The sequence below is a fragment of the Spea bombifrons genome, chromosome 1 (genome assembly GCF_027358695.1).
Source record: "Spea bombifrons isolate aSpeBom1 chromosome 1, aSpeBom1.2.pri, whole genome shotgun sequence".
Classification (NCBI taxonomy): Eukaryota; Metazoa; Chordata; class Amphibia; order Anura; family Pelobatidae; genus Spea; species Spea bombifrons.
Window position 1 is genome coordinate 132689413 of NC_071087.1, and position 14723 is coordinate 132704135.

At 38.4% G+C, this 14723-nt stretch overlaps 1 protein-coding gene across 1 annotated transcript in view; it reads right to left on the reverse strand.

The window, feature by feature from the left end:
• TNFAIP8 (TNF alpha induced protein 8) overlaps positions 1-14723 on the reverse strand; it is a 52488-nt gene that overhangs the window by 35020 nt on the left and 2745 nt on the right. The window contains exon 2 of the mRNA XM_053474152.1: positions 2580-2627. Coding sequence (XP_053330127.1) covers position 2580 — 1 coding nt within the window. The 5' untranslated portion in view covers positions 2581-2627. The remainder of the gene's footprint in view (positions 1-2579; positions 2628-14723) is intronic.

Consider the following 14723-nt stretch of genomic DNA (forward strand, 5'->3'; position numbering starts at 1 on the left):
GGAGTGGCATATGTGGGAGGCAGCGTGGCGTGGCAGATGTGGGAGGCAGCGTGGAGTGGTATATGTGGGAGGCAGCGTGGAGTGCTGTGGTAGGCAGCGTGGCATATGTGGGGAGGCAGCGTGGCATGTCTGGGAGGCAGCGTAGCAAGCCTGGGCTCAAATGTGCATATATTGGGGGGCTGGTTGGGAAATAAAGACAAGAAATGTATTATCAAAGTTTTTTTATTCTGCTGTTTGTATTTAACATCATTTGTTTAGTAAATTATTTTAAATAAATGAAAAATTTACATTCACTTTTTTTATCCGATTAATCGATTAATATTAAAATAATCGTTAGTTGCAGCCCTATATACGAGCTTATCAGGTCACTGTGGTAAAACCAGCTAACTGCGGCGCCTAACCCAAAATGAAGCTAGAATATACTTTGTGGTGACAGCACATCCGGCGGCTCCTAAAAAGAAGGCTATGAAACAAACACTTAATTGGTAGATCTACATACTTTTTTTTCTTCATTTCCTCACTTGTGCTTTATACAGAACAATGACATGGAGATACATTAACATGCAGTATTAATGCAAATCTGTACGGATTAAAATAATAAAATATCCAAACAGCCAAATGTAGCAAGAATAATAAATATAATAAGATTGTTAGCACCTACCCAGTATTAGAATTTATTTATAAGAACTGATGATAAAATGTATTTTTAATATCCCTTAGTACATAAATACCAATATTGTTTTAGTGGTTGGCTCAATACCCCAGGTTTCAGTTTTTTTGTTTTGTTTTTTTAAACTTTAACAATAAAAAAATATATATATATTTTGGCAATAGGAGGGGAAAAATAATTTAAAAAAATGATCTAGTTTAATTGACGTATGTGCAAAAACGTGTGGCTTAGCAAAGCAACACTTGCGGTTACATGCAATATTTATTCAAAGTCATCCTATCACAAGTCGGCAACATGTCAGAAAAAAAAACCATTCAAATAAAAAGGTGCAAGCTGAAAAACCAGATGGGGCCAGTTTACTGCACTGGATGTTCACAATAAAATCAACGTTGGCAAGTTCAGATTTTTGAAACTGTATAGCAAGTTATACATCGCCCATGTGCCAACCAATAATCCTGAGATTTAATTAAGAGTGTGCATTGCAGGTGCCCGCTCAGACACACAAAACTCCACGGTTTGCTCTCGTTTATACCAATTAAGAAAATAGGAAATTAGGATTTATTTGAAGCTAGGAAATTTAGTGTGGAGACAGATCGACGGGACCGAAAAACTGCTAGGAAGCATCTGGAAGTACTTTATGACTTTCATGAAATACCCCAAGGCATACAACGCTCGGCAGAAATATTCCCACCGTCGTGCAGTTCTCTTAAGGAACACAACCTCATTCTTTGCATAATGTAACATGACATTACAGCAGTCTTTGGTCAACGGGAACTCTGGAAATGCACTGGGAATCCGCTAACTACTTTAAAAAAAATTATAAAAACCATGTGTTTGAAAAGATCTCATCAGTTATTAACAATCAAGCCAAACTTTGGACACATCGAGTTTCTAGCAACGATAAACTTGCCAAAATCCAAAACAGAATTCATATTACAGACAATGAAAATTAAATTGGGTTTCTTTTTATCTTCAAGTTCCAGTAGTAAGATTTCCATACAAACCCATATGATACTGGCACCAGGGCAACTGTATACGTTACACAAAAGCATGCATTATATTTGTTTGAGCGGTCATCTTTAGAACGAGATGAGTGTCAAGCCATGTATATTTTATACTGGGACACCTAGAAACATAATTTGATGGTAAATGAGAGCCATACGGCCCAGCACCCTGCTTTTATTGGATCACCGGAGTAAAATCCTCAAAAAACAGAAATTGGGGGAAGCCAAGGGATTTGAACATCATGCCAATAGAAAGGGGAAAGCGGGTCAAAAGGTAGGCATTTGTTTAAAGAACCAATGACTTTTACAATACAGACACTTTGCTTCACCCCGAACAGGAAGCAGCCATTTTGAAAATGTCTGGCAGCGAGATACAACACAAGGTTACTGAAAGCAAACTGCCACACAAGTAAAATATTGCAAATTCATTAACAATAGGGTAGAGTCAAAAGTGAGATTCCTAAAGTAGCTCAGGCTTGTATTCGCTGAGGGTTTTATCCTCTGAGAAGCTCTGAGTTTTCAGGAGAGCAGTGGTTTACCACATGGGCCAAAAAACAATTGCTTTTGATCCATTCATTTTTGGACAATGAATTTAGGTTCCACCTCACACATTAAATTAATTGTTATACAGGGCCACCCCAGCTCATTAAACTAGAGAAGCTTGCCAGGGAAGGCCCTTAACAATGAGTAGAGATTAGACAAAGTTGAAAACACATCTCTCTCATATACTGCCATTTTAGTGATCTTCGTGGTCTTGCGGCCTTGTTCTTCACCAAATATCTTGTGCAGGTATACGATATCATTAAATGACACATAATATATGGCCATTTATACCATGGATTTCAGTAAATCAAAAAAATAAATATCAATAACAAAAGCACAAAAACATATATAAAGTTACTTACTTCTTAGTCAACTCCCGGCTCTAGTAAGGGTCCCGTCTCTGCAGTGAACTGTAAGAAATATTATATAGTAAGAAAACATTGAATGCGATCTCCTTAAGTTATAATTATGCATTAATATGTCAAGTTACTTAGCTATTTATAGTGTTCCTGATAATGTAAGAAGATAATTTGACTTTTTTCCCCACTTATTTATGTGTTACCCAATAAAAAGGTAAAAATACAAAAAAAGTCAATAGAGTTTATAATTAAGTGCATAGCTCACAGAGAATCATTGATCCAGGATAAGTGACACCAACCATGACCCTGAGTAAAGCCCAAAAATATGCAAGGAATCATGAATAGCAATGTTGTTCAGTACAGTATAACAGAACAAATAATCACCGGTCTTTCAGATGAACTGCATGTTTTAAATGTAAAAGAAATTCTAGATTGCAGATTAAACTAACAGAACAAAAATATTTAAGATGTAGTTTGGAGTATTTCTGAACAAATTGCTGGCACTTTAACTAGGAGAGGCTAGAGCATGCCTGGGGACTCTCCGTGTTTGACCCCAAGTCTCAGGGATTTTGATCTATCTCAGGGTGAAGCGGCAGATCATTAGGGTCACACGGTCTAGAGCTGACTTCTCCTTATTCTACCCTCTTGTGATCATATAGAAGACTCCCAACTGGTGATTTTGCTACCAGTATGTTATGGTTAATATCCCTGCTTGAATGCAGGTGACTCCACTAAGTATCTTTAAATAAAGGCAAGTCAAGGTTTCCACAAGAATCTGTAGTGCGGCCATTTGGGAAACATATTAGGCAAGTCCCTACAAACAATCTCCATGATGGGCTATTAAAGGATTGATAATTCAGGAGTCTCTGGGTCAGCTCATCTAGAAAGTTCACAGGTATGGGCTGGAGCTGATAAGTCTGCAATACTGCAGGATGCTGAAAACAGCTTGTCATATTGAGGAAGGAAGCTGTGGTCCAGGGCGGTTATTAAGACATTAACGTGTTCCCAACACTAAACAAACACTGCAATGAAGAGAACTATTTTTGAGATAGTATCATTCATTAGGGTTTCTACATACAGTGTATCTGTGCTTGACATCAGCGATGCATGCTCAGATGTACCAAAAGCTCACATCCATATCCCTTTTTTAGTTTCTACAGCAAGAATTCCGTTTCAGACTATTAAAAAAACAACAAAAATAAAACAAACGAACAACAGAAGCACTCAGAGGACTTCGAAAAGTGATGTTTTCAAGTTTTAATGCAAATGATGTGTGAAGTTTATTTTATGCAGTGTGTGGTATGTCTTGAAAAAGCAGGAAGAGCTTTTTCAAGACATACCACACACTGCATAAAATAAACTAAACTATATAGAAAGTATAAACTATATAGAAAGTATACAATCACCCAACCACTAGCTACTCCAATGATGTTTGGTGCCAACACCGACTCTTCTAGAAGCCCTAAAAGGTTATGTCACGGTGACTCAGGGTTATGAACATTGGCTATTTCACTAGATGCACTGAACCATGGAACAGTATCGTAACTCAACAATAAGCATTGTGTGCAGTCACTCCGCAAACAGGGTGAAAGCTCAGGACAGAAACAGTTCGCAGGTCGGTACAAATATGTCTGGCGGATGAAGGCATCTAATTGGTTTAAATGCGGTTCTTGGTCTCCATGCCAGAAAAATACCTAAAACAAACAGAATGCTTTAAAACATTATGCCAGTGTAAACACTTCATTTCCTTTGGAAATACAAAGCAACTTAATAAAAATAAAGATATTGTATTTATGGTTAAAACAAATATTGGATACATATCTTGTTACAGGGCACATTTATCTAACCACCTGTCTGGATGGAGATATAAAGATTAGTAGATAGATTACTATAAATGGAGGAAGCTGTTGAAATGCTCCTTGGTTCAGGAACGCATGGAAGGGACACTCTCTACAACATGACATGACAAAAGAGCCGAATGGAATGGAGATCCTATTGAATTCTGATGAATCCTATCAAGTATTTCTAGTAATTTTATCATCATGCTGCAGCTTCACCATTGTGGTATATGTGTGTATATATATATATATATATATATACACACATAAAAATATATAATACCCTGATTACAATGTATATTTGGATGTTTGTACAGATAAATTAACAAATTCTTTATTATCCTGAGCTGATAGGATAACATGTATTCTCCATTATATTTTACTCTGCAATATCCTGACAAAGACACAATCCAGAGGTTAAACGGAAACAAAGTAAACAAGGGCAAAGGAAGAAAAGTATAACCGGAACGAACATCTGACCATAATATAACACAATTATAGATTACATGGTGTCACTATAATTTTAATGTGTTTTAGGCTACAACAATTGATTTTAAACCAGCAACTTCTGTTCTTTTAAAAACTTTAAAGGAACCTTAATGCACGCAAAGTATATTTACAACAATAGCCCACCCTACTATATTTAATTCATTTTTCAAACACAGGAAGCAAAGCAAATGTGTAAAAAAAAAAAAAAAAAAAAAAAAAGTGTTAATAAACATTAACGAAACAACTGTGCATCTACCTCCCCCGTCTCCTAACACACAGGTTTATTCAAATGGCATGAAGTATCAGAATATAGGGCATTCTGGTGCACCTTATCCCGAAGGTAGATATTCACTGCTTTGCAGGTCACATGAATGCATGCTTACAAAGTACTTGCAAAAATAATTTGTCTTCAGGAGAAGCTGCAGCATAACAGCTACATCACATCATCACCTCCATGGTCGTGGCATTAAAGCGCTCTTACTGAAACCAGTGGGAACACTTTCTCTGCAGACTTGCAGGGGGTATCATTAGACCCCCATGGCAAAAGCCAGCACTGGAGCTAGTGGAGGGACAGTACAGCACACATGCACAAGCAGACAATCTAAGGACACTAAGCTATCACCAATAGTGTATTTACCTTTGTGCCATCCTGGGCCCGATCCAGGGCAGTGACCCCCACTCCCCTCCACCTCCATGGTCGGCATCTTTGGTACAAACTAAGCACTGGGATAGGACGCTGTATCTTAACAGTGCAAAGCGCCTTTTAATGATGTCCATGGAAGCATAAATAGGCCAGTTGGGAGATCAAAAATCATATTTTTAACAGGCTCATTGTGCGGCTAGACACAAGAGGGAGTTATCACCCAAGAACATGACCCCTGCACCCTCCTGTTTTGTATGAGGGGTACCGTTGGCCTAGACCGCGATACATCACTGGCTGTTGATTTGAATATCATGGCTGAGGCAATCCCTTTTAATGCTCATAGAAAAAAGAAAAAAAAAAGCAGGTTTTTTCCTATAACTTATTTGAAAATATTAGACGAAGCTCCTCACAACTTTGGATAACTAATTTTAACACTAAAATCATCCCAATGAAAGTCATTCTGGAGCAAAAGTGGTTCTTGACCATGGACCATTCAATTGGTTGCTGTGGCAATCTTTTCTTAAACTTTGTACAGGTCCATTTTTAACCTCTCTTATATCTGTTCTTTTCCCCTTAATATTAGGAGAAAACTGTCAGGTGAGAAATGTTCACATAATCAAACAGTCTGTAAAAGTAAACATATAAAGTGTGAACGAAACCATAATGAACAATTCGGAGTACACCTTCCAAGAGCAAGAATATTTATTCGTATAAAACACAAATATTAAAATAATATGAGCACTCAAAGTAAACTTGACGTTCATGTTTAAAATTATTTAGCAGCCATTTCCACACAAGATCAAATGACTACAGCTGCAGACGGTCCAAAACACTGGAGCAATTCAGGAGTAACTAAACTTCAGTAGATCCCACTCGACAAGCAAAGCCACAGCCATGTCCCTCACACTGCCTTCTTTAATAAAGCTGCAGCGAGGGTCTCGAGCAGCGAGTAGTTCCATTAAACACATTCCAGCACCTCATATAAAACGCCACACACTTTTGTTTAACCCCTACAGCCTTTCCTGATCAAAATGTAATTTAGAGCGCAAGCAATGAAACTAACAGATGGTAGATGTTATGCGAACCTAGAATATTTAACATACAACCCCATCAAATACGACACCTTAAGAAACTTAGACAATAATTAGACAACCTGAGTAATAAAATCCCACAAAAAAAAAAATCTACAAAATTTGATTACATGTAATAACGTAAATATATGACATATTATGTACCCCAATCACCAACAGATTGACCAAGTATATAGATACATAACATGCACAATCTAGACAAGAAGTTCTCAGTGAAGGATAGAAAAATAATTTAGAATATACAACTGAATTTGAGAATACATCTTGTCAATGATTTAGGATGTCGATAGTCAAAAGTGAGAAAAGCAGTCCATTTGTCTATGTAGACAGACTGACAAGGTCAGGTGTATGCTGGTATGTATAATTTGTCAGTACAAGAGACAGAATACATGACAGGTACCCTAAAATGATAATGCTCCTTGAACTGCTCTCCACCTCTTAACATGACATGCTATAGATTCCTTAATAGCTATAAAAAGAAAAGAGGGTGAAGATATTACTGTTTCTTATTTTAGACAAAGGATTTTTTTGCAACATGTCACAGCCGATGTATAGTAAGGGGTTGACCTCCTTTAAATAGAAAAGGTCAGCATTAGGTTTTATGTATCATTTCCAGCTTGACTTTTCACATTTAGAAGTGTTCTAGGTCTATAATGTTTCCAATGGACTGGGATCTTTCACAGGTGATATGACTTTCCAAGAAAGGTGGAAGCTACCATGGATATGGTAACTGGTTCTTCAAGACAGAGAAAGTTTGTGAATGTTAAGACGTAAAATTATTTCCGTGGCATGCCATTCGCCAGATATAGTTATCAGGATAATCCGGGCAACAAGCCAAAGGTCAAAAGCAGGAAGGTCAAGCATGTTCAAGTAAGGTAACAGACAGCACAGCTTGGCAACAATAAAGCAAGGAATGAAGGATAAACTGGGTTTTAAAGGAAAGTACATGTAATATTCCCCCCCATCAGCAGCAAGACACCACAACCCGTAACTCCAGATACCAGGAACACAGCTGAGGACGTTCCATCGGTCAGTAGGACACGACTCCCGTCAGCTGCAAGGCAATCATGTTGGACATGGCGTGCCGTCACTTGGCCTGGGATGCGCCCTATTTTTTAACCATGCTGCCGGATGTGGAGTGCAAGGCATGCCTGTGATGCAGCCCAGCGGGTCTAGAAGAAGCGGTAGAGGGGGTAGTTGGACGGATCTTGGATCCTGACAAAATTCTACCAATTCTAATTTATGTTCGCGCTAGTGATTCACTTTTAACAGGACACCTAACAGTCTCTAACCAAAATAATCCAATATGAGGTACACTCTAAATGATAGGCAGTAACCCCCCAAAAAATATGTACAGAAACAAAGTCTTCCAATAATCTGTTATAACTCTACTTACTGGACTGTGCATTTAAGCTTCCACAATTCTACACTTAACATTCATTCTCCACTGCAATGTTTATTTTACAGTGATGTATTATGGTTTACAATACATTGCATAAGTCTAGGTTCTGCTAAATAAGCCACTTGAAAAACAGTCACTCACATGTCCATGACCATGTTAACTTTTATACTAGAGTGGGTTGTGTTTGGATTGTTAATGAATGCACTGTTTGGATTTTGAATGCCGCCACTAAAACAGTCTATAAGAACATAAACGAAACTAGATACTTTTATTTTCCTTTTTCTCCCGGTTATACTTTCTATGTTATTAAGCACAAACAGTACTATGATGTCATGGGTGTGCTGAGGAAGTTGTGTTAAGTCATGTAAGTTTTGCACTCCCATTCCACCTTATAGAAAGGGGTTCTTCATACTTGGGGGTCATGACCCAGTATCAGATCAGAAGATTTCAGTCACTGGGCACTACATTGCTCTCACAGCACTTAGAACAAGGATGTGATATCACTTTGTGGTGTCCATCGTGAGGATAGCTGTGTCAGTGAGACCTCTAAGATCGTTTTCTAGTAGTTTAATGGCAGTTGTGAAACCGAACCAGAGACAATCCTATTTAATGTCCTGGCTGTTAGGCCAATGGGACTATTAGCGAGACAAGTGCCTGGGCATTTAACATTGCAGTTACAAAGAATTTCTGTGGTAATACAGAAAGAATCACGTTCCTCTTACAAAAGTGTTTTAGGCACCACATTATCCAGTGTGATTCCAGATTCCAAGGCTGGTGTCTTTAGTAGTTTCTGGGGGCCCAATATATCTACAGAATAAAAACTTTCAAAATCTCCAAGAGCTTTTTCTTTAGATGTAAGAAACAATGCCCTAGGTTTTGAAAGCTAGCATCCGTACGTTTTTCTCTATATGAATATGTTGGCCCGCTGAACAATATAACGCAAACGTTAAAGACTCCATTTCACATGACTGTGACTAGCAAAGTCATGTACACACAACTTAATGTAGACGGCATACATGTCTGAACTCCACTTATAGCTTTCAAACAATGCATGTTATAGGGAATTCCTTGCATTTTTATTTTCTCACTGCATGGTTCAGTAACTCCCCAGCAAACTGACAGTCACATATCTGATGCCTGAATGAGTAATTGTGCAGAGGAAGCTAAAAAAAGTTAAAACATAATTGCTGAAAGCCCCAACATAATAACGACCATCATACTCAGTATGGAGACCATCCATGCAACAGTAGCACTGATTAAGAATACAATGTGTACTGAGGTACAAACGTCAGCATTTTCTCTTCTGCCGCAACCCACAAGGTCCACATTGGTAATGTTCTGTAAAGTATAATTAAAGTTCAGTCACAGTTTTATATTCCCCATCAAATATTTTGCTTAATCTTGATAATTATTGAACTCACAAACAATTACATGTTTCTGTTAATTTGGTAAAAGGTAAAAGGTAAATTGTACGTTAGTGGTTTAAAATACGGTATTATCGAAAATAATTCATGGTAAATAAAGACGGTAACAGATTTTTTTAGCACTTCATCTTGGTGCTAAACATTCCTCCATTTCATTCTCTCGGTCAGAAACAGGACCCTTTTTCACCCTTTAAGGTCAGAGCTAACTGTCCTAAATACCAGCTCATTCACCTACTTCGGTTAGCTATTCTGACCAAAGGCTTAAACTCTTGGAATGATTTGGGATACAATTTGCTCTTTCCAGCCCCTGAGCTACTCTTTCTACACGAGTTATTTCCAATAACTGGAAACTCTTTACTTTCGCTTATTTAGTTAAGCGGAGAAAGATACCATTCTCAAACATTTCTAGGACATTGTTGCTTAATGTGACATAAGAAGCTGTTATCAGTGGCTTCCAACAACAACAGACACTGCACATACAGGAAACCTCATTACTTAAAGCGAAAGGACAGTACCTTGCTAGTCAAAAACAGAAAGGAGTCAAAGTACTTTTTTTTAAATGAAGAAATCACAAAAATTGAGTATATAATCAAGTTTATCCTTTAGACAGTGTTAAACAAACGACAATCAAGACTTTGAAATTAAAGATTAGATCCCCTGGGTCTCAACAAATAGTATTTCTCATGATGTGTGCACAATGTCCCACAGAAGGATACTCCAGGAGAAACCGGGCAATCACTGAAGGAGAAGAAGATTCTCCGTTTCACAATTAACAATAAGAGGGTTGGACACACCAGGAGGCCAACATGTTAACAGTGAAAATACAGAACATATGAAAATTATTACTTAAAAGAAAACTAGAGTACAGCAAGAAAAAGAAAGATCTAAAAAATAAAGAACTCCCAGACTCGTCACAGATCTACTTGTCCTTCTTTTCTATCACACATGAAAGCCTGTAGCTCCACTCTACTTTCCCTTACGGGATACTGTTTAGATTTTTTTTCTTTTTCATATTCTGTCATGTCGTTCCAGCTTCATTTAAGCCTGGCTGAAGAAGGTTTCTTAGTGTCCCGAAAGCTTGCGTTAAATACTATCCTTGTAGCTATTAAATTGTATCGTTTTACTCTCTGTTACAAAAGTACCTTGACCTCTGTCTACGAAATAGCAAAATTTATTAATCACTTTGGGGCTGTGTTGGCCGGCTTCTTTGCACCCCACCCTGTGGGAGGGTATGTTTAGCAAAGGCTAGAGCGGTGACCTCTGATACAGTTATATGAGATCATATTAATAACTGGTAAAATACAAGCAGAGTATTAACACGCGCAAACACACACACCTCTCATACAGTTTTCCTTAAGGTAGAAAGCCGTTTTCTTTCCGATTCTTGTTGATTGGTCTTACAAAGGCTGTCTGGACCAATCGAGTAGAAGAGAGAGAACATTAAGACAGGATATCGATTAGAGAATTCTGGCTTTGCCACACGCTGCCGCCTACCCCAGAATTCACGAGGTTAAACTACCTTAACTCCAAAAGACTTACTCGGATCAACAGACAAATCACAGGGCAACATATCACAAATAATATTATATAAAACAGTAAAATGTAATAACTACAGGGTCAGACTGACAAAGACGAGGCAGCCCTGGCACTTTAAGGCCAGCGGCTGCCTGATGAAGCAAGTGCGGCTAGATGTCCAGTCCAGGTCTGAATAACTATTGGTAGTTTTGGTATTTTATTATACTTGTGCTAAACACTGTGAGAGCAGCAGCTTCTATTAGCCTATCTTGGCTGGGATCTGCCCATCCTGATTCATGGTTAAGTACGTGAGCTGAAACATTTTGCCTTATCTGCAAATCTACTGTCCACTGAAAATACCCTTTTCATGGATTAATCCCATCCCGTAGTATCAGTTCTGATCCTTCAGCATCCAGAGCTGCATCGTTACACCCACGGTCTGCCAGACGCACAGACATCGACCATTAGAATGATAAAGTGTTTAAGCAAATTAAATTACTTTAGAAACTGATGCTTGCTGGGAAAAATATATTTCAAACTGCCTACGTTTAGAGGTTTTTTTGGTGGTATATTATATGAAAGTTACAAGTCCTTTGCGTAATGTTAGCAGAGGGAACTTGAAATTTGAGTAATGGTTTTACTGGCAGAGAGAAGATTGCAGCGAATCAACTAACCATGTTTGTGTTACATAACCTCCTAGCATACAAGAACAAGGCTTAGAAGTTAGTAGAAAAGCAACAAAGCAAATGTGCACAAATTACACATTACAGGTTAAAGTCAACGCTCTTGAGGTGTAGATAGAAGCCATCATCATCCAGACCGGCCTACTGGCTACATATCAGGAGTCAAATGATTGTAGCAGAACACTTAAACTGTTCTGTAGGATCTGAAACCTTTGTATGAAGCAAGTGGCGTATTGACCTTGGATGCCACCCTAGGCCTGACCCAAGGCAGCAACCCCAGCAAACCTCACTGCGGTGCACCAGGATATGACATCATATCCTCGTAATCTATGGCTTTAGGATGCAAATTACTTTTTAAAAGCAGCATACCATGGTAAAAATGGGCTGGTTGGAGATATCAGAGAGCTTCCTTGTAAATCACACGCTAAAATGTCGGGGTACCACCCCCTGGACCTCCTGCCAGCAGTGGCTTCTCTAGGCCCACTTACAATAAGAAAAATAGCATATTGATACATAAAGTGAGGATTTGTTCCTTTGGGGAAAGAGTACAGCTCTGCCACAAAGCAATTTAATTCATAGATGATCCGGAAGCAAGCATGTTTCTGGTTCGGGCAAAAAAAAAACCTTGCATGTTGCATGTAAAAAATATTCTAAGAAGGAACGGCAGGGTATATAATATAAGCCGTTCTGAGTATACTATATTTTTGGTTACATAAAAGTTATTTAATATTTCTGTTCAGTGTCTTAAACCAACTAGCCGACAATACAACCTTTAGTAGCTAAACTCAGCATTCCTTTTCAACGGGCAGATACCACAGGGTCGGCTCATCTATCTCTGAAACATTAGCCGGTAGCTGGAGGTCTTTTATGTTCAATCTGAACATAATCCCTCTGCAGTCAGAACAAACAATCAGAAGCCTAAACTCTGTGCCGCTCGCTTGGGCTTTGATCTGGACAGTTAGGTTAAATATAAACCGACTTTAAAAATCAAACTTAATCCAGACAGCAAGGAAAAATAAATACCGTATGTGTGGTTTCAGAATGATGCTAATATGTGAAGCACAGCAGAAAAAAAGGAGAAAAACAAAACAAAAAACAGATACAAACTACATGACATTAATAGCCAGTTTCTATATGTTAGGGGAAAAAATACTAGATTACCCATCAGAATGTGACTTTCTATATTGCTGTATATGTACACAATGTTTCACTACAGTAACAAGCAACATCAGATCAGGCATGGGAAATTTAAGGAATCCCCAGGAGAATTTATTTAATTTATTATTAACCAGCTCGCCATCACAAAAATCCTGTTTGACCCTGAAACGTATTTATTTTTGTTGAGGGCAAGCATCGCTCTCTTTCGGACAATAGCCATATAATTGAATTATGATTTAATATGAATACTCATTTTATCTATCATAAATTGCATTGCTAATACAACTAAAAATATGATCAGGATATCATAACAGTATATTGTGCATGCTCCAGATAAATATCATTAAGTAATGCAAAGTGTATGAGTTCATTTTTTTAACTCATTGACCTCACTATGTACCATGGCTGGCACCTTCTGGTCCATACACACTGGCCATATCTACACATGCGCTACACACATACTTATACTAACACCCTGTGCTAACACTTACATTATTATACTAACACACGTTAACATACAGGTACACACTGATGCCAACACATCCTCACTCACTCACTACCTCCCTCCCTTCCTTACCCTCTCTCACTCCTTTCAAACCCTTACCCTCTCTCACACTTTTTCCCTCACCCTGTTAAGTTCCCAGAGCCTTCTTTTCACCTGCTCGCATGCACTGTGTGGCAATGTAGTCCAGCTTGATTTATCAGACTTTTCTTGGGAGAGTGAGACAAATCTAAGCAGCAGTATATCTAGGCAGACATTATACTTATTTAGATCCACCAACACATACAACTTTATCCCATCACCTCCCCCAATAATAGGAATTCTTAGCTTTCTTGATCTAAAATTAGACTGTGCTACACAAGTAAATGAAACTACACATACACAACAATAAGGACTACTGATTTACAATAGCCAAATGATCACAGCATGTCTCTCTGAAGTAGTATCCAAAAATAACAGAACATAACCCATCAGAAGAAGACATCACTCCCTGTTTGCATTATTCAAGAGCTGTTATTATTTTGTAAGCCGTAAATACGTGTTTAATACTGAGTAGCCCTGAGTAATGGTAATCTATGCTTTACTGGAAACCACAATAGCTTTATTCGGCCTTGGGGCACACTTTACTAGACTTGTGCATTTGGATTCGTGCAAATTTAAATTTAAACAAGTTTTGCCAATTTTGTTAATTTGTACAAATGCCCAAAAACAATGAGGACCCCAACAAAACAAATAAAGCACAGAGCTCAGAATTGTTGTTTGATAGAGAGCAAAAAACACAAAAACAAAATGTAATGTTTCCCAACCAATTCTTGGTATGCTTCTCCCCGCTATCCGTTCCATTAACCTTGGCTCCTGGAGCACTTCCGAAAAAGGGCGGAGACTTCATGCACACCCTCCTCTCCATTGGAGGAAAGGGAGAGAGGCGGTCCATGGAAGTACTGAAAGAGTCCGTGTTATCGCAGACATAACCGCGTTTCAGCACCGCTCTTTCTGCGTGCACGTGTCTGCTTTATTTAGTCTCCTGGAGCACTTCTGCTAAAGGCTGGAGCCACGGCGAAGACAGAAACAGAGCTGTGGAAAGGGTGACAGGAGAGGGTGGCGGAAAAGGTATGGGGGTCAGTGAGAACGACAACAATTTTTGTTTCCGAATTGAAAAAGGCGGGAAACTTAGTTATCTGAAAACAAATGGACCAAAAATTGAACAATAAATTTGTCCAAATCAATTTAGGTTCATGTGCCCGATCTACATTTTACATCCACAGGTTCTATTGCGTTATCCCACCAATCCGGCAGTGTTTGTCATGTAGAATGACACTTAAATGTATACGGAGGGTTCAAATGCATAAACCTATTGCTATAAAGCAATCATTTGGTGAATTTGGCTGGTCATAACCGTTAT